Genomic DNA, 19,094 nt, shown 5'->3' with positions numbered 1-19,094 from the left:
GTCTGTGTCTTGCATCTAGATCATCATAGCATTATCTTTACTATATTTGCATACTGCTTCTGTTTTATTGTATTATTCATATCTTCTCAATGAATGACCTTTAAGTGCAAATCACCATACATTGGTATGTATTCAAATTTCTTTTTTCTTTTTTTTTTTTTTAATTATTCAGAACTTGTTATAATTTGCTGTATTTCATTATTACACATTTTTTTGTATTTGAATTGTCCTGGAACAGACGAAAAGCCACAGGTTGTCTCACCATTTGTATGCCTGTCCATGCCCTCAAATAATACCAGCACAATCTCAGTTTTCAGCACTTTCCCTTGTTTTTTGGTGCCTGCAGCAGTTTTATAAATAATACCCACAGTGTATAGACCTGCTGAAATGTGAATATAATGAATGTTATGAAAGTATCTTGGAAATGAAAGGTTTTTTTTTTAATGGTACCTTGTAATTGATGTATACAGGGGTGATTGTCTGACCTTGGGGCTTATTCACTAAAGCGAGAGTTGGCGGGAGGAGTGGAGTTTGACTTCTCTTAACATTATGAAGGGTTAACCTGAATGAGCTTCTGCTCTAAGACTATAGAGTGTATAGCCCAGTATAATATATACTTAAATCAGATTTTTTTTGGAAGGTCGCTTCTGTTATTAAACATTGTTTTATACACTAGCTCAGCCATTCATAAAGCTTTAGTGAATAAACCCCTTTGCGTAAGACCCAAGGCTGTGTCACAGTCGGTGGTCTGAGAAGACAAAATACCCATGTCTACAATGTATGTATAATTGTATGGTATACATATAAATATATATATATAAATGAAATAAAGGTATATGGAAGAAAAAAGTACTATTTTGTTATGTGACTCTGGTTGTTGAGAACAGGGACTGGCTGACAATTCAGTTTGGCTCTAACAGTTTAACCAAGCATTTGCACACCAAAGGGACCTACCATATACACAATACATTTATGTGGGAGGCTTCATTGGGCACAAGCCCACACAGCATTGGCATGGTTGAGAGATTACAACCTAGGGTCTTTTTATTTGGGAGAACATGAAAACAAACACAAATGTTGTGTTTTCGTTAGTCAAACCGAATAACTAACAAACAAATATGACGGATGGTGGATAAACGTACACGAAGACGGACAACAGGAAGAAACTTTGTTTCTTCGTGTTCGTATATATACTAGTGTAGCTTATTAGTTAAGACAAAATCCCTAAATTCTAACCTGAAAAAACTAGTAGCGTGAAAAACAGATTTCTAACACTCTAAACTGACGTTTCACCAAGATGCACCTCGGTTTCATCAGGGCGGAAAAGCGGAAAACCCAGCTTTGGCACCAGGATTTAAAGGTCTGCAAGAGCGACTCTACCGGCCTCCAACAGGGAACTCATCTGGCATCAACCAATGAAGAGCCTGAGTAGCTGCCCTTTCCCATTCACTCTTTAGAGTGAAATGAATGCAGCTACGTCAATGCTGCTACTAACTGTTACAGTGTCATACATTTGTTTCATTCATAGGTTTATTTTATGAATGAGGCCATACCTGGGAACTTCCCAGAGCTCCCTGTCTCTTGAAGTGTGGTTCCAAAATAGTCAGGAGTATCTTCACAGATAGATTATAGAGGGCTAAGAGAAGGCAGAAGTGGGCAGAATTTGGCCAGGGCTTGGGTGTGAACGTATCCTCTTCACCTGGCGGTTGAGACACCAGGTGAAACCCGGCAAGTTTCCCAAACACAGTCATGGTTTTAAGACAGATTTATTCACGCTGTGGCCTAATTAATTATTAATACTGTGCCAAGTTAAACAAAGGTAGGGGCACAGCTTTTTGTCTGAAGCACCATGTAATCTACAGTGAGGAAGAGTGAAAGAAAGTGACAGATGGGGTGAAAGAGACAGTGGATGAGAGACAGACATAAGGCAAATATATACATGATACATCAGATATATACATATAGGCAGTAACTGACAGGCAGACAGAGTGTGTTAGACATATGGAAAGAACTATGTGAGAAAATGGAAGACATACATGAAACAGAAATAGACATGAATAGCGTAAAGACTGACAGATCCAGAGAGAGGGGGTGGGGATCAAATAAGGTGTTATTCTAGTTTTACCAAAATATCACTGTGCCTTCATTTTCAACCAAGTATCTTGAAATAATTACACTTTCTGCAATACATAAAGCTTAAATTAGTCATGTTGATACATGAATTTAACAATGCTCAAAGCTGTCTAGTTTCCCTTTAATGTTGGTATGGTAGCAAAAAAAGCTGTTATGCTTTTTGCAGGAATATTTGTGGAACCCATTATTTCTATATTCTGTTATCATTTACTTGTCATTAGGGGCCACGCCAAAAATTTCTATTTCAGTGTTTCATCTGATGTGGAGCGTAAATATTATCCTTCCCAAGAAGCGGTCATTCTTATGGTCATTGATAATTTGTTTCCCATTTATCTTGCATTGAATGGTGACGTCCTCATTTCTTATGACTTCTGTGAAGTGCATTGCAATTATAGGAGAGGTATAATTTACCTGGGGGAAACACAAAAAAGGCTATTTACCCCAAGCACCCATTTTTCTCTAATTCCATCCTGTATGTAGAATTGCATGCTGGTACAAAATAAGCAGAAGTTATACTTTCAGAGTACCTGTACATTATCCAGGCATTATTCATTCACAGCTTGAGCCAAGAGTTCCCAATCTAGAGCAGGACAAAGCCATGATTTCAGCATACTTGGAAGACTTTCTCAAGCAGATCAAGGATGCTTTTACTTTTCACATCCAATACCAAATTGCTACTTCTGGGAGGCATATTCACTAAACCGGGAGGGTAACGGACCCCTGGTTCCGCAACAGAACCGTTTTCTGTGATAGAGCACTGTCCACTTATTTTTCAAATGTTACTTTTGTGCTCCCTGCCCTCTTTTTTCCACTTTTTACTCTGGCTGCCCAGCTACATTAATTCTTCAAGCCACAGCAGTCAGAGATTCCCAGGTCCCATTTCAAAATTGGTAGTCGGTAATACGATTAGTTGCTCTGATACTGTTCTGACTAGCAATGAGCGTTCAGTAAGGCAACCATTTGTAAATAAACTACGCCATGTAGTTAGTTATATTTTACGTTACCCGCTGTTTCCCTGCACCTGGTTGGTCACTGTTTACTGTGTCATTTATTGCTCTCATTTTCATTGGCTGGAGATTGTGGCCGCAACATTTGATTGTTTGAAAAGTTGACTTTTAGGCTTACTGTCCCTGTGTCCCCAAATAAAGCATGTGTGTTCTGGTAAATCTGCCTCGATGCATTATGCAGAGCCAAGATCAGTGAGTTCCCCTGCAAGAAGGGTTGTCTCTCTTGACCAATGCATTATATATATGGTTATCCTGTGTCTTCTTGCTGGAGAAGCTCACTGAGTCTACCCCTTCACAATACATGGCAAACAGGGCAATGCCAAGTGTCCTCTCAAAGCTCTGCTGCCTATAGAGACTCTCTGCCACAAACTGTGGTGTTGCCTAACTCTCAAGGTGAAGATAGGCAGGTGAACTGTCCCTTTAGAAGGGTAAAACACGATAGTATACTGTCTGTCCTGCATTCTGGATGTCTTCCTCCTTTGTTACACCCTCTTACTAAATCTTCAGTCAAAGCATAACATACCTCGGCACAGATACTCAGGATGCCTTATGCTGAGACAGACTTCATATTCAAGAGAAGCATGCCTACCATAGTTATTTTACATAGTTGTAGAGACATTTCCCCTTTTCACCCGGGGGATAAAGATTCTCCATGCAGGATAAGCAAAACATAAAGAAAAAGATAAACACTTTCACCATTTTCAAGTTATGGACTTATGTAAAGTCAGATAGAACGTACAAAATGCTTCATAGACAATACTTACATGGGTGAGTTTGCCATAAAATGGGTAATACATGAGATCATACTCATTTGTTGGATAAAAATTGACTGATCCAAGGTGGGTATGATTACCTCTCTGTTAAAATACAAGAACAGACATTGTTGTTATACATACGTACGAATTAATGTCTAGGTGTATATGTATTTTACATATTCCGAAATCTTATACGGAAACTATAAATAGCCACAATGACATCATATAATAATAAAAAGTCCGTTTGTGTTTCAATTGCCTCAGCAACATTTTCAGATGTATAGTTATGTCATTAATTTGAGAACAATTTTACCCCCCACCACCACCTTTTCATTGTGTTAAAAGTCAATTGAAATACTATGTTTGTGCTTTACTGTGAATATGACTGCTGATTTGATATATCCCAGCATTGGACTGTCCACATTGTTTATTTTGAAGTATCTGGACTTATGTTTAAATGCTTGCTTTTGTGTTATGTATTTTTCATCCAAGCCTCAAAACTACTAGTGGCTATTTTTCCATGAAAAAAATGACCTCAGGCATATACTAAGAATTGAGGGCATGAAATGTACTCCAACATTTCTAGGGAGATCTCACAAACCAACGAACGATACCTAGAGTTTTGTAACAACACAAGTGTTCTTGACACCAATACTATGATTTCCTTTGTACTAAATGATCAAAATTGCAAATACGGAACTTCTGTCTTCCTGTCCTGATCAGGCTTGTTGTCTAGGTTCATCACTCACAGATATGTCAGAAAATGTCATGTTTCCACACTTTTTTTTAGCACTTTCATTCATGGAGCCAAATGAGGAGCCAAAGAACGGAAAGTCCTGTGCCACCAAAGGCGTATCGCATGGATGTCTACTGTAATGTGCTGATTTCAATGTTCTATGTTTCTATTGTGAATATTCTTACCGGGACTTCACAAGTGACATAAATTGGAACTCCAGAACCAGCCTTATACCCGACTATCTAATCAGGGGAAAAAGTACAAAGTGTTACTACATGTGCCATAGCATAAGATACGGTACTTTCATATTTCTTTTATATCATTTATGACCATAAGAAGTTATGAGTCAGAAACATTTAATTTTAGAGACTTTATATGTTGATGTTATGAAATTTACTATATGTGTGTCAATAAGTCACAAAAAGTAAATCTTTAGTATAATTCTTTATGTACACATTGCAGAACTTTTCTTCCCTTGATGTGGAATGGCTGTGTGTGCAGACATATTATCTGTATGCCAACAGCTTGCAGAAGACGACTAAAACCTTTACTATAGAATACATTGTCATGTATTTATTCGCCAGCCACATTGGCACAAGGCAACCATTCACAGCAATAGGCTATTGCTAGTTATGAACCATCCATATCCTAATGCTAATACAGAACATTGGTTATTATTCCATATTGGACTAAAAAACCCAGAATATATCCAGTTGCGATGACAGCAACTAAGAAAAAAAAGAACGGTTAAGGAAAATGACACTCCATGCATGACCCTGTAATGCTCTGGACATGTAAACACGGGTCCTGGATGACATATAAAGACATCATGCCTGTAATTGTAACTCCAGCTGTGAGAGTGTCAGATATATGTTTTCATTGAATATCTACAGTGTCTGTGACCAACGTTAGGACAAAATCGCAGCTTCTATGTATTTGAGGGTTTTTTTGTTATATGAAAGTAGTATACATACAGCACTGGATGATGACGGATGGTAAATTGATGGAGCTTAAGTGCTGTGGGCTAAATTTGAGTGTTTATACCCTGCAGTATCAGATAGTATATAGCATTTACCGTATATGAATTTTTGTATATGAAGTACAAAAAGTGCTGTAGATAATAAGTAAAGAAGCCTACACATACCTAATGATTAGGTACAATAGGTGTGAATGCATTAGGAATGTTAGTCTCTGTCCTATTGAGCTTACGGTCTAAGCAAACAATTATAATATATATATATATATATATATATATACATATATGCTGTTATAATTTAAGGGGGGGCACAGTGATGTATGTACCATTTGACCATGTTCACTCCCTGATACCCGTCTGCTTGGTCTGGTTATATGTTCTGTTTACTTTAATCTGTATTAAAATATATTAAATCAGTAGCCTAAATTTGTGACAATTGATATAAATGTGTATTTGATCAATGGGAATGTTAATTTTAAGGGTATATTTGGATAGGATTTGTAGACCTAATTAGGTACTTACATATTTAAATTTTAATGGCATCTTGAGTGACCTCAATTATTTTTTGTAAGGATTCCTGATAGATTCTTTAAGATTAGTATTAATAATTAACACAAATTTTTACCCGATTCATCTTTAGTAAGAAACACGGTTTCCCTTCAGAAAAACCAAAGGTGGGGTCTTCAATTCCCGAGCAGTTCTTTAGCTGTGAGCGTCTGAACTGGCAGGCTTTCTTCTCTTCTTTTTCATCTCCTGCCTGGATAAAATATTGTCCAGGGGTGCACTCAATGTTGTTGACTATTTGGATGTCATCGTTATAGGCTAAGAACGAAGGAATACATACCCTAATTTAGTAACCTATCCTGTAACAGAAAATTCCATTTAACAATATACACCAAATACCCATGGGTCTACCTCCCATTTGCCATTTTGTTGCTTGTTATCTACCACCTGCAATTGTGTTGTCCAAAATGTTGTAAAGCGTACTATAATAAAGATTAGAAAAATAATGACGCTTTCCAGAGCACTAGAGAGACCAATGCAGGTGCAGGCTAATATATCCTTATCACAAGGACCAGTTTGGGGGGGGGACACAGCTCATTCACTGTGGGACGCAAAGTGCCGTCGTGTAAGAGCAGCAATGGCTTGTCACAGCCCCAGGAACCCCTTTTCCCAGCTACCGAGGTAATGTCTGCATGCAGCTAGCCCCACTGACCAGGCTGTACCTTCTATAAAGAGCAGGAAAGAGAAGGCTCTGGGGGAGTCAGCCCTGGGAATTCCAGGTAGGGCAATGTTGCAAACAAATGATTTTCTCTGCAATAAACGTACTTAATTAATGAATTGCTTGAGGTTACCATTGGCTTTACCATTACACAGGAGGGATGTCGGCTTCATATTGATGACACGTTTTTTTTTACCTAAATCAGATAGTATGAGCCTGTTTCACTAAAATATATACTTGGGTGACCACATGTCCTATATTGCCCACATCAAGATTCCCTGAAATGAAATACAAGTAGTACAGGCTGCCCTTTGCAACCTGTGACCGGCAAACCAGCGAGAGGCAGTAAAGATTCCACTGTGCTGTGAGCTCTAAGAGCAACCAGGACCCCCCTCCTCGATGTCTGGCAGCTCAACAAGTGACCTCTACCCCAAGGGTACGCTAAATGAAGTTAACTTTAGTACGCTGGAGGCTTCAAGCTCACACTTCCAGTGCTGAGAAGGCTGTCTTCTACATGCAAAATCTTATTAATCAATTTAAGGATAATAAAGTGGTAAATACGAAGGGATACAAGTCAAATAAATAAAAGCATGGGATGACTTACAATAAAAGTACATTATGGTGAATATTGTATGTATATGTGAGGGAGTTGCGTTTGAGTGCGTTCTCTAGCTGTCCCTGAATCACAATTATACAAGGAAAATATCCCTTTTAAGAATTCCCACTTTCTGATATCTGTCTCATCCTTGTTGGCCTCCTGATCTTTGTAACAGGTCAACTAGTTACTTTTTTCTATTGCTCAGATAGTGCCCATTATACCAACACTATCCAATCCAATCATAGAGCTGTCTTTAAGGTGTTTGGGGGAACCTCTGCCTTTTGAGCCCTCAACAAATTTACAAGTGCCATCACCTCTGGTTTTTCCTCAGCTTCCCACCATCTAACTGCCCCTCTCTGCATTACCGCTTCTTGTGCCAAATAGAGCATCAATCTCTAATTAAAATCCAGCCATCCCGTGTGCAATCAAACACTCACAGAAGTTATGACAGGTGCAGCTCAACAACTGCTGTAGAGTAACTAGTTGTTAACCGGGACTACAGTAAGATGCTTACAATGTATCACACCCCAGTATGTTTCTCCCTAAAAGTTATTATTTTGCATTTTGTGATACAATTGTTATAAAGCCCACAAATACAGATCCCGCAAATACAGAATACATAATTAAAAAACAACACTATATTTACCTTCCAGAAATGTATTCAGGTTTTCAGCATAAGATGACCATGTACTGCTTTCTGAAGCACTGAATGAAAAATGAAAGTCAGCTACATGAGGTCTTATTGTTACTCCTTGAATTTGGGGAAAAAAAGAAACAGAAAAGTACAGTTTAATTCCAGTTATTCAGGAGAAAAATATGAGAACCCTAACTCTGTGCAGCTCTTCAATGAAGTATGCTGGGTGAAAATACCAGGGCCAAGGTTTGGAAAGCAAAGTTCCACAATATAAGACCTTTAAATTGAACCTGGTAACTTGCCACATCACCTGGATTTTCATGTTTATTCAGACGTTTATTAATTACCCTTTTGGTGCAACCTGATATGGCTTGGCAGCTTCCGAAGTAAAAATGGTGGTGAGTTCAGGACAGGTGAGTGAAGGCTGAGGCAGAAGTCAAGAAGCAATCATTCCTAGAAAGTTGCAGGTTTCATCCAGAGGCTCTGGAAATTCTAGCTGATTACTGGGCCCCCGGATCAGTGTGTTTAATCCCTTAATGGGGGAATGACGTTTGGCCATGGTCACACTCAACCCAGGGTCCACCACTCCCACACCTTTCAAGGTAATATGAGGCCACCCTCACCCCTATACATGTCTAGTTCTGGCCCCTTCTACTATAAGGTAGTATGAGGTTCTTTGGTATGGGCAAAGGAAAAACTATTCACCACTAGTTAAAGCTGTTACAGATTAAAAACAAGGAACAGAACTGGCTTCCGATGGTAGTGATAAAATAATGTCATATAAGTGACATAAGTGTCTACTGTTGAAACCTGGGCTGTATTTTTGTTTTTTGTGTGTGAGTAATATAAGCACAAAGCAAAAAACCTAAGACGACAGCCATCAAAAAGGCATGATGTATAATTATATAATATTTTTTACTTTACCCCACCCTAAGTATTCCCTAGATCAGATTCTGGAGCTGCTTTGTAACACTAACCATAAGTCGGACCATGGGTTCACTAGTTCACACTTCAGGCTCCTCCAAAGGAATGCAAAATGCCTTGAACACCAGCCAATGACTACAAGGCCAAAAATTCTTTCCTGGTTCCCAAATAAGAATAGCGATCTTACATGTTGGTGCAATACTACAAGGCTTATGTTCCAATTTACTGCACATAAAGTAATTTATTATTCTCCTTAGTAAACGTCTATTCTATTTGAAAATAAAAAAATAAATTTTAATAGAAAATCTGAAAACTTTCCCAATGAAGCTAAGAAGTAATCAGTACACAATAACAAGCAGCATCGCTACTGAGCCACTAATTATAAGGGCTACTGAGCCACTAATTATCCTGTTACAGTCACGTATTATGTGACGTATCTTGTACTTACTAAGACTAAACAGTGTAATTTTAGTAGGATTTTTTTTGCTTTATTTAACGTATTCCTATTGCACATTGACTGTGATAAGGGCACTTTTCAGTAAAGATTTGTAGACTCTTTCAGAAAAGCCAAGACCTTAGATACACAATGAGTGCATATTTAGGGGTAGATGCCACTTCTGACCCACATGCCCCGTTTCTTTTATAGCTAGTTCCGTTGTGTTTATTTTTAACTTTATTTTTTTGGGACTCCTGTAGTATGTTTGCCAGGGCACATTGGACAAACCCAGCTCAAGTCTTGTTGACTTCATAAGAACAAAATTGTCACGACTACCTAAACGTGATCATCCTCAAATAATTACAATGGAGAATAAAAGTTTATTGTACAAATATTTACCTTAAATGATGAATTACTTACCTGGGGGAAAAACCCTGTCCCTGTATGTTGGAACGTAGGGGTTTATTGTAAGAAGTAATCCGTAAATACACAATGCAAACATCCCAGTGAGAAATGAATAGAGTAGAAAGTAAAACAAGGAAATCAGGGCTGAAAAAGAATGCAGATATGGATATAATAAACAATAAGGCATTTTTATTATGGTAATCCAATCAAATAAGCTTGCATGATGTATGGACTGTAGTGTAAAGGCGTCAACCACCACAAATCATAATAATGCGCTGCTTGAATATTTGCCAATGGCAATATTATGATCTTATTTGCATTTATTCCCCATAGCACCAGAACAATGGACTAAAGAAATAAACCTATGCGTGACTAGATTTGATACAATGTGTATTGTAAGGAAGCGATCATTCTGCAATGGGCAAGGGTAACTTCAGATGTGAGACTGACAGAATCATGTCCACACCTTAACGCTATAGCTCAACATCCATTCCATTAACCAGCGATGGTGTGCTTGGTACGTCAACTCTCTCCCCACCATCTTGAACATTGCCCCTACCTCCACCTGCTTTCCATGTGCATTCCGGGGCCCTTATGACACCACCACTGACCCTGTGCTTCCCAGTAAAACCCTACTCTCACTGATTGAATAATGGTATGAGTTTGAATTTTGCAATGCAGATATAAACTTTCGGAACATGTTGCAGACTGTTTCAGTATAGCCTGCCTTCAGAACATTTTGCTCATCTACAAAAGCTAATGAAAAAAACATGCTAAAAAGATTTTAATATTTTTCCTGAAATCTGCAAGCTATAGGGACGCGGCCAGGACTGCCCACATCGGTGGGAGATCCCGCTGACGTCGGTGGGTTTGTGGGATGTCCTGATGATGTCAGTGGGCGTTCCCGGTGATGTCGAGGGCATTCCCACGAAAATACCCCCATTTGAAGGGAGCGGGGCATGTCACGACCCACGCGTGACCCGGAGGATTCGGGTCTTAACCCGGAGAACCAGTGCTTCACCCGGCAGTTCCCAGGTATGGCAATAAGTATTTTATAAGGTGCAAAATGCCACTAACATTCTATGAGATTTTGTGTGGCTAGTGAGGTGTTTTTTAATGTATATTAATAGCTGGAGAGGCATAACATGTTTGGGCACTGCTTTTAACACTGGACTCTTTAATACTCTTACATTTTATTACATTTTAATTTATTCTTTACCAATTTTTAAATGTTTAATATTTTTTATATTTTTATATTTTTTATATTTACTGGGCTCCATTGCCCTGCATTGTTGACTGAGGTACCTATGGACAGAACCTCTTGGAACCATTTTACTTTCATTGGCTGCAGGGCACCATCATGTGGAAAAGGTATGCTGCCTTGCAATATGGCGTTTGAGATCGATCCGGAGATTGATCACACGATGACCACTGGCTTTTTTTTTGGTGTTGCTAAATGACTCGATATCATGGTGCTTCAGCAACACCGGCTGAGCAAAGTTGCTGATCGCTTCCTAAGCTCTCTACAGCATACTATCTTTCAATATGGTGAATGCGATCATTCTGGACAGCGATCACACAGCACCTTGCAGAATTTTTTTGATGCTGCCGAATGCCTTGATATTGCATTGCACATTGCGTGGGCATTGGTGCAACACACTATGATCCAGGCATGTCAATTTTTGTTAACTGCATGTTCTTCCATGACGTGCCTGGCACGTCAATTGTCATTAAGGGGTGAAATTCATTTTTTGGACATTTGCCAAGGTTTAGACATTAATGGCTGTGTGTTGAGTTATTTTGAGGGCACATTTACACTGTTATACAGGCTGTACACTCACTACTTTACATTGTAGCAGAGAGTCATTCCTTCAGTGTTGTCACATGAAAAGATATAATAAAATATTTACAAAAATGTGAAGGGTGTACTGACTTTTATGAGATTATATATATATATATATATATATATATATATATATATATATAACATAAGAAACAAGAAAAGATGAATAAGAGCAAGACCAGCATTTTCCCAGACAACTTTTATAATATTTCGGCAGGCTCTCACGGACACAGATGGAAATTCAGTTTGGTGTATTCCCAAGTGATATACGATTAGGGAAAATACAGTTGCGAATGTTTTGCAGTACCACAATAGCAACACAGATGTGACTGTTGCAGGACCTCCAGCATTTAGTTAGATACTCTATGAATGGCCTAAACCGTTAATGGGAAAATTACCAGACAGTATTTGTGAGCGGTGATTTCATGAGGTAGGGGGTTTCTGAAAACTTGAGAAAAGGTAGATATTGAAATTGTTGCTTGCAATACAACACATTTTATAACTATACCGTTTTCGTCAAAAAAACCTGAGAAAATGTCCTGCTGACAATACGGTATAATTTTACCTAGTTAAGTAATTACTCTTGAACATGTTTTTATAACATATTTGTTTTTATAAGGCTATAATAGAGTTAAATTCAGAAAATGATGTAGAATACTACTTTCAAAGGTTCCCCCAAATGGCCCTGATCAAAAGTTTACATACCCTTGAATGTTTGGCCTTGTTACAGACCCACAAGGTGACACACACGGGTTAAAATGGCAATTAAAGGTTAATTCCCCACACCTGTGGCTTTTTAAATTACAATTAGTGTCTGGGTATAAATAGTCAATGAGTTTGTTAGCTCTAACTTGGATGCACTGAGCAGGCTAGATACTGAGCCATGGGGACCAGAAAAGAATTGTCAAAAAACCTGCGTAACAAGGTAATGGAACTTACAAAGACGGAAAAGGATATAAAAAGATATTCAAAGCCTTGAAAATGCCAGTTAGTCTTGTTCAATCACTTATTAAGAAGTGGAAAATTCGGGGATCTCTTGATACCAAGCCAAGGTCCGGTAGACCAAGAAAGATTTTAGCCACAACTGCCAGAAGAATTGTTTGGGATACAAAGAAAAACCCACAGGTAACCTCAGGAGAAATACAGGCTGCTCTGGAAAAAGACGGGGTGGTTGTTTCAAGGAGCACAATACGACAATACTTGAACAAAAATCAGCTACGTGGTCAAGCTGCCAGAAAGAAGCCTTTACTGCACCAATGCCACAAAAAAGCACTATTACAATATGCCTGACAACACCCAGACACGCCTTACAGCCTCTGGCACGCTGTAATTTGGAGGGAAGAGACCAAAATAGAGCTTTATGGTCGTAACCATAACTTCTATCATTCTATCATTAGATAGAAGGGTCATTAGAGAGGCCTATAGTGAAAAGAATACCATCCCCACTGTGAAGCATGGTGGTGGCGGCTCCCTGGTGTTTTGTTTTGGGGGGGGTATGAGCTGTAAAGGCACATGGAATCTTGTGAAGATTGATGGCAAGATGAATGCAGCATGTTATCAGAAAATACTGGCAGACAATTCCGCACAAAAGCTGCGCATGGGACCCTCTTAGACTTTCCAGCACAACTATGGCCCTAAGCACAAGGCCTAGTTAAACCTCCAGTGGTTACAGCAGAAAAGGTTGAAGGGTCTGGAGTGGCCACCACAGTCTCCTGATGAATGACGAATGGGCAGCTATACCACCTGCATGAATTTGGGGCCTTATAGACAACTACCGTGTTGCCCCGAAAATAAGACATACCCATAAAATAAGCCGTAGCAAGATTTCTAAGCATTTGCTCAATATAAGCTGTGACAGAATGACCTGTCATACAAGGCCCCAAGGTAGTCAGAGATGGCTCCAGCCTGGCTGCCAAACAGGCAGGAACTCCATTGTGTAAACTAATCCCATTCACAGGATGGCTGCCAGGGGGATATTCAGTAGCTAAAGGGGATTAAAGGTTGGGTTGTCTACATGTACCTGTTTATCAATGTTGATTTATGTTAATGAAGTTCTGTGGCTATATGAGTCTGTTTCACAAGAATAAACTGTTCATTCCTGCTGTACTCAGTTCAAGGTAGTTGTGTCTACTTATTGGGTACACAAAGCAGGGTTCCAAGGTGCGCATGCTGGCTGGAGCTGGAAGTGATTCCGGGGACAACAGGAGGATACATGTGGGTGATCTCTGGGAGTTACTACAGCTCTCTTGGTGAACCCGTTACATAAGCCATACCCCGAAAATAAGACATAGTGGGAGGAGACATAGAAAGTGAAAGTAAAAGTCTCCTCAGTGAAGTGAGGAGCAGGGGGAAGAAGTAAAGCTGTGGCTGCCATTTTACTCAGCACTGTGAGTTTCTCTCCCCCAGCACCAACCAGCAACAGTCTGTGGGTCTCTCTCACCCCACACAAACACCAGGGGATAGGGGAAAAGTTCAGCAAGCAGTATGCTACTGAGCCCAGAGAGATCATCCCAGCTCCATTGTGCAGATTGGACCCAGTTCTCACTGGATCCCTGATAAATAAGCCAGCCCTTACACATCAGTTTTGCTGGCCTATCTCTGCTTTTCCTGAGTATCTGTACCCCCAGACAAGATGAGTACCGTATTTTCCGGAGTATAAGACGACTGGGCGTATAAGACGACCCGCAACGTTTCCAGTTAAAATATAGAGTTTGGGCTATACTCGCCGTATAAGACTACCCCTCTACCCAGTATACAACAACCAGCCAATCACAACAAGCGATGTACCTTACCGGTGATTGGCTGGTTGTTGTATACAAAGCCTGCTTGGATTGGGTGGGTCAGCTCTCCCTAACAAATGCCTGTCCACACACACATGTATAGACATACACTGCCCTCACACATCCCTTCCTTTACACAGATATACACGTACACACCAGCTTACAAACACACATATACACATACACTGCCCTTACACAACCTGCCCATACACAGACATATACATACATACACTGCCCTTACACACACACACACACACACACACACATATATATATATCTACACATACTAACATACGCCTGTCCATACATACACATTTATACACTGCCCTCACCACACACCCCTGCCTTTACACACAATATATATATATATATATATATATATATATATATATATATATATACACACCAGCTTACAAACACACAAATACCTACACTGCTCTTACACACACCTGACCATACACATACACTGACCTTACACCCCTTTCTCCCCATCTCTTATCTTTCTCATCTTCTATCTTCCATCCAGTTGTAGGAGCATGAGGTCTGTCATTTCAGACCTCTGCTTTACTGCTCCCTCATCACTACGCGCCGGCAATTGATGCCAAGCTCCGGGATATGACATCATCCCCGCGCTCGGCATCAATAGCCGGCGCGTAGTGATTAGGGAGCACGGAAGCCGAGGTCTGAAGTGCCAGACCTCGAGCTCCCTAATGTTGGGCTAGTTAGAGGGAGGTCTTGATCTCCCCAACCAGCCCTGCTCATCGGGTGCCCGCTGATCAGGGCTAGTTGGGGAGATCACGATCTTGCACCTACCTCGGCGCTGCACTTAAGAACGGCCCAGGGGAGGCGGCTTCTCCGCTCGCCCCTCCCCTAGAGATACGCTACAGTTTTAGGGGCTTCGTGGGGAATCGTTATTCTCCGGCTCGGTAAGTTTCAGTACCCGGTGTATAAGACGACCCTTGACTTTTGAGAAGATTTTCACGGGTTAAAAAGTCGTCTTATACGCCGGAAAATACGGTATATTTGAATGAATGAAGATTGTTGTACCATACTCAAAAAAAAAAAAAAAGACATCCCCTGAAAATAAGCCATAGTGTGTCTTCTTGAGGAAAAATAAATATAAGACAGTGTCTTATTTTCGGGGAAACACGGTATTACAAAAGACTGTGTGCTGTTATTAATGCTAAATGGGAAGTACTAGGGGTTTGCAGACTTTTGAACAGGGGTCATTTCATTTTTTTTCTTTTTTTGCCATGTTTAGTTTTATGATTGGCACACTCTGTTATAACCTACAGTTGAATATGAATCCCATAAGAAATAAAGGAAATGTGTTATGCTTTTAAAAATGGTACATATATTACCATTTCTCCAAGGGTATGCAAACGTTTGATTACAACTGTATATGGTCTCTTATAGTTTTCTTTAAAACAGAGATTCAGATATATATTTTTCATTTTCCACCGTCTTAATGATGCTACAAGATCTGCTGCACACTTTAAACAAATGTAATAGATCCAAAATAATTGTGTTGAGGGAGATGTAATATGATCAATTATTTAATGGACTTCGGAAGGGGAGAATGTGTTTCTGCCGCATAAAAATATTAAGGTATTTGATTAAAGAAATGATTACCTATTCAAATATTTGAAGGCTTAGTAGAACCATAATAAAAAAGCTGCACAGTGCTTAATATTATACCCTAGTTCCCAAAAATTTAATTATATTACCTACCCCAACTTTTTCCATTCCGTCCCAAAAATTCTCTTTTTTCAGGATTCCAGATGAAGACTTTTAGACCTTGGCACCAGTCAGCCCAGGTTTTACCCTCCGCCATTTGTCGGTGTAGTGAAGGTTCTTGTGAATTCCGTTGTGTCCCAGCAGTCCAGTTTTCCTGGAAACAGTTATACAAAAACGGCCCTCCTATTAGTACACAGTCATTTACTCCAGGGACCCACGTGTTTCTTTTTTATTTGGCTTGTCAAATGTAGTCAACGTGTCCCATTGCTATATATAAACGTTTACAGATGCATAACTATCGACTTTAGCTATATAGAATTAACGTAACATTATTCTTGAGGGTGATTTTTACCAGCAAATATTTGAATTCAAACCTGCTTACATTTGGCGGTTCTTGTTTAGTTCAATTTCTTATTTTAATTTGAGTATATTTAAGAAAAGAGGTCACTATGGCTTGTAGTTCAAATTATGGTGACCTCTTTCCTTAAATATCTCTTTCATAAACAAACAGGTTGTCACACTTTACAACTGCTGCGAGGGAGCACATTAACTTCGTCAACAGAATGTGCCTGAGCGTCCACTTTCAGTAATGTAGTAATGTTGTAACACCGTGTAACTGGGACATGTAGAGGGGTTTGTCTTCTTGGTTGATGGCTCAGTGCATGTTCTTGAACCCCAATGTACGCAAATTTGACAATAACATGAAACTGTGTTCCTGGGCTCCATCAGCTCACCCAAGTTCCCTGTGGGGGGGGGGACTACAGACAAAGAACGCATTTTCATCTGAATCCATTTGGTGAAATATGAGTCCATACGTGACTAGGACACGTGATCATCTAAAAGATCTTTAGTACGTGATCATCTAAAAGACTTAAAATGGACAGTGCATTCCAGATTCTGAAGTGTTCTTTTTCACAGATTTATTAGTGACCAAAATACACATTTTTACATGCCAGTATAAAATATTTAAACCCAAACTATAATGAATTAGGAAAGAAATCACATTTGTCATCAACAAATGTACACATAACATATTACAAATGAATCTGCTGAAGACAAGGATTCTGATGCATCAATACCCCCCCCAGGGCCCATTTCCACGAGTTTCCATCCTTTATCATGACAGTGAAAACAAAATTCATAGTTATATTCTTCTGATTCCTAAATGCCAGTGAGAGATGTCCTAGGAGATGATCCAAGAAACTGAATACATCCTGCCGTAGCTGGCTCAGTTATCCATAGTGTGATATCACAAAATACTCCTGTTTTTCAGGTCACCCAGTATGTTGGGTGCAGATCAGATAACAGATTAAGAAGTAGTGCTTTCATGTCTTGTTATTACATATGTCTTCTATCTATTTTTGAATCACCTGAAAAAATCCTAGTGATATTTCTAATTTGTGTCAACTATGTATCTCATGGGTCTTGATGTTACACTCTGGTCCTCATTATTTATTATTTATTATTATTTTCAAGAACCTAAACTAACAATTTATTGCAAGTCGTTAATGTTTTTTTTTTTTTTATTTACAAAGAAAATGGCGAGCCAGATTTCCCGCAATGCATGTACACAGATAGGATGCTGCAGATGGTAAAAGGGATGGCTTAGTAATAGCTTCATCCACACAAACTCTGCCTCTTTTCAGTGATGTGGTGCTTATGCCTCACCCATTTTGTGCTTTATTTCAATGCATAGATGTGTAAGTGTGCTAATCTTGGTGTGATCTCAGCTGGCAGTCAGAGTGTATATATGGCCTTGGAAAACTGATGCGTTCCTAAAAATGTAAGCAGTTCATAAATCTAAATGTATAGCATTTGACATTGAAGACATACCTTAATAAAAGATACACCATTTTAGGAAAAATAGACTGGCGCTACGTTTGCTATTTGCATTTGCTATTGAAAACAGCACAAAATCTGGTTCCATAGTCATTGCAATCAATCCCAAAACACATAACTCACCAATGAATGCAAGACATTTACTGGCTCGTCTGCAGACCTCTGGGTGGAGGAGTTCATCTCTATACTTTGGGGAGAAAGAAAAAGATGTTAACATTAGTTGATGGACTATAATCTGCCATAGGCACATAGTTGCACCTTTAAGAGGAACATTAAGTGTATTGTACAACATATTCATCAACTACATTGCATATACCAGAGAACAACACATTAACATACGGATCAACCATCATTCTGTTGAGATACATTTAAGATGCTATGCTTAAAGACAATTGGGAAATGAGGAAAATAATAGAATTACGTGTCACTTATTTATTCTACTATTTTCAAAGTTGAGCTGTATATGTAAATGCAATTACATTATTTCTATTATTTTGTTTGTATAATCTTCAAAGCTCTTTCATTTTTTTCAACATATATTTATAACATTAAATATATATATATAATATTATGTTTTAATATTTTGAGTTAAATAAATGTTGTCTATGGAGTTTTAGCATAACAAAAATAATCCAAAATAATTCCAAATCATTTAAGAATAATAAAAAAAAACTATTTTACCTTTCACTGTATTTTTTTTTTTATCAGGAGCAAAACTAAATTTTCTCAGTTTTCCAGAACTAAGAAAAATGATGTCATGTCTCTTCCTAGAAATAATCCTTCTATGTAGCCTGGACCAGGAAAGGCTTTGGGAGAAGGAGTACGTCCGACTTCTTTATGAATAGCGTATGAATAAAGAATATGGCTTTCACTCACCTATGAGAACTGAGCCTGGAGAGCAGGCAATATGTCCCTGTCAGTCACACGAGCCTTGTACTGGCAATAAGTTGGAACACAGACACTATTTTTATCTCTTTGGACCCAGTCATTAAAAAAAAATAAAAAGAAAACTGCTTATTACATAGTTTGCTTCCAGACAGATCCTGTAAGAACTAGATGTGGTTGGATA

At 38.9% G+C, this 19,094-nt stretch overlaps 1 protein-coding gene across 4 annotated transcripts; it reads right to left on the bottom strand.

Annotated features, from left to right (window-relative positions):
* Positions 1 to 1,747: 1,747 nt before the first annotated feature.
* Positions 1,748 to 19,094, bottom strand: ATP1B4 (ATPase Na+/K+ transporting family member beta 4). 4 transcript variants are annotated; one of them, XM_053473770.1, is made up of 9 exons: positions 18,902 to 19,094; positions 18,149 to 18,212; positions 16,181 to 16,340; positions 9,842 to 9,970; positions 8,074 to 8,178; positions 6,233 to 6,429; positions 4,817 to 4,873; positions 3,905 to 3,997; positions 1,748 to 2,544 (listed from the first exon to the last, which is right to left on the bottom strand). In XM_053473770.1, exons 2-9 carry the CDS (start codon positions 18,203 to 18,205, stop codon positions 2,386 to 2,388), a joined length of 957 nt encoding a protein of 318 aa, XP_053329745.1. In that variant the 5' UTR covers positions 18,206 to 18,212; positions 18,902 to 19,094; the 3' UTR covers positions 1,748 to 2,385. The 4 variants fall into 4 exon arrangements, with proteins under 4 accessions (XP_053329745.1, XP_053329748.1, XP_053329744.1 ...); XM_053473773.1 differs by having other exon boundaries at positions 18,170 to 18,212; positions 18,902 to 19,093; XM_053473769.1 differs by having other exon boundaries at positions 18,149 to 18,205; positions 18,699 to 19,089.

The sequence above is a fragment of the Spea bombifrons genome, chromosome 8 (genome assembly GCF_027358695.1).
Source record: "Spea bombifrons isolate aSpeBom1 chromosome 8, aSpeBom1.2.pri, whole genome shotgun sequence".
Taxonomy (NCBI): domain Eukaryota; kingdom Metazoa; phylum Chordata; class Amphibia; order Anura; family Pelobatidae; genus Spea; species Spea bombifrons.
This window is presented reverse-complemented; position numbering and strand designations above follow the sequence as displayed.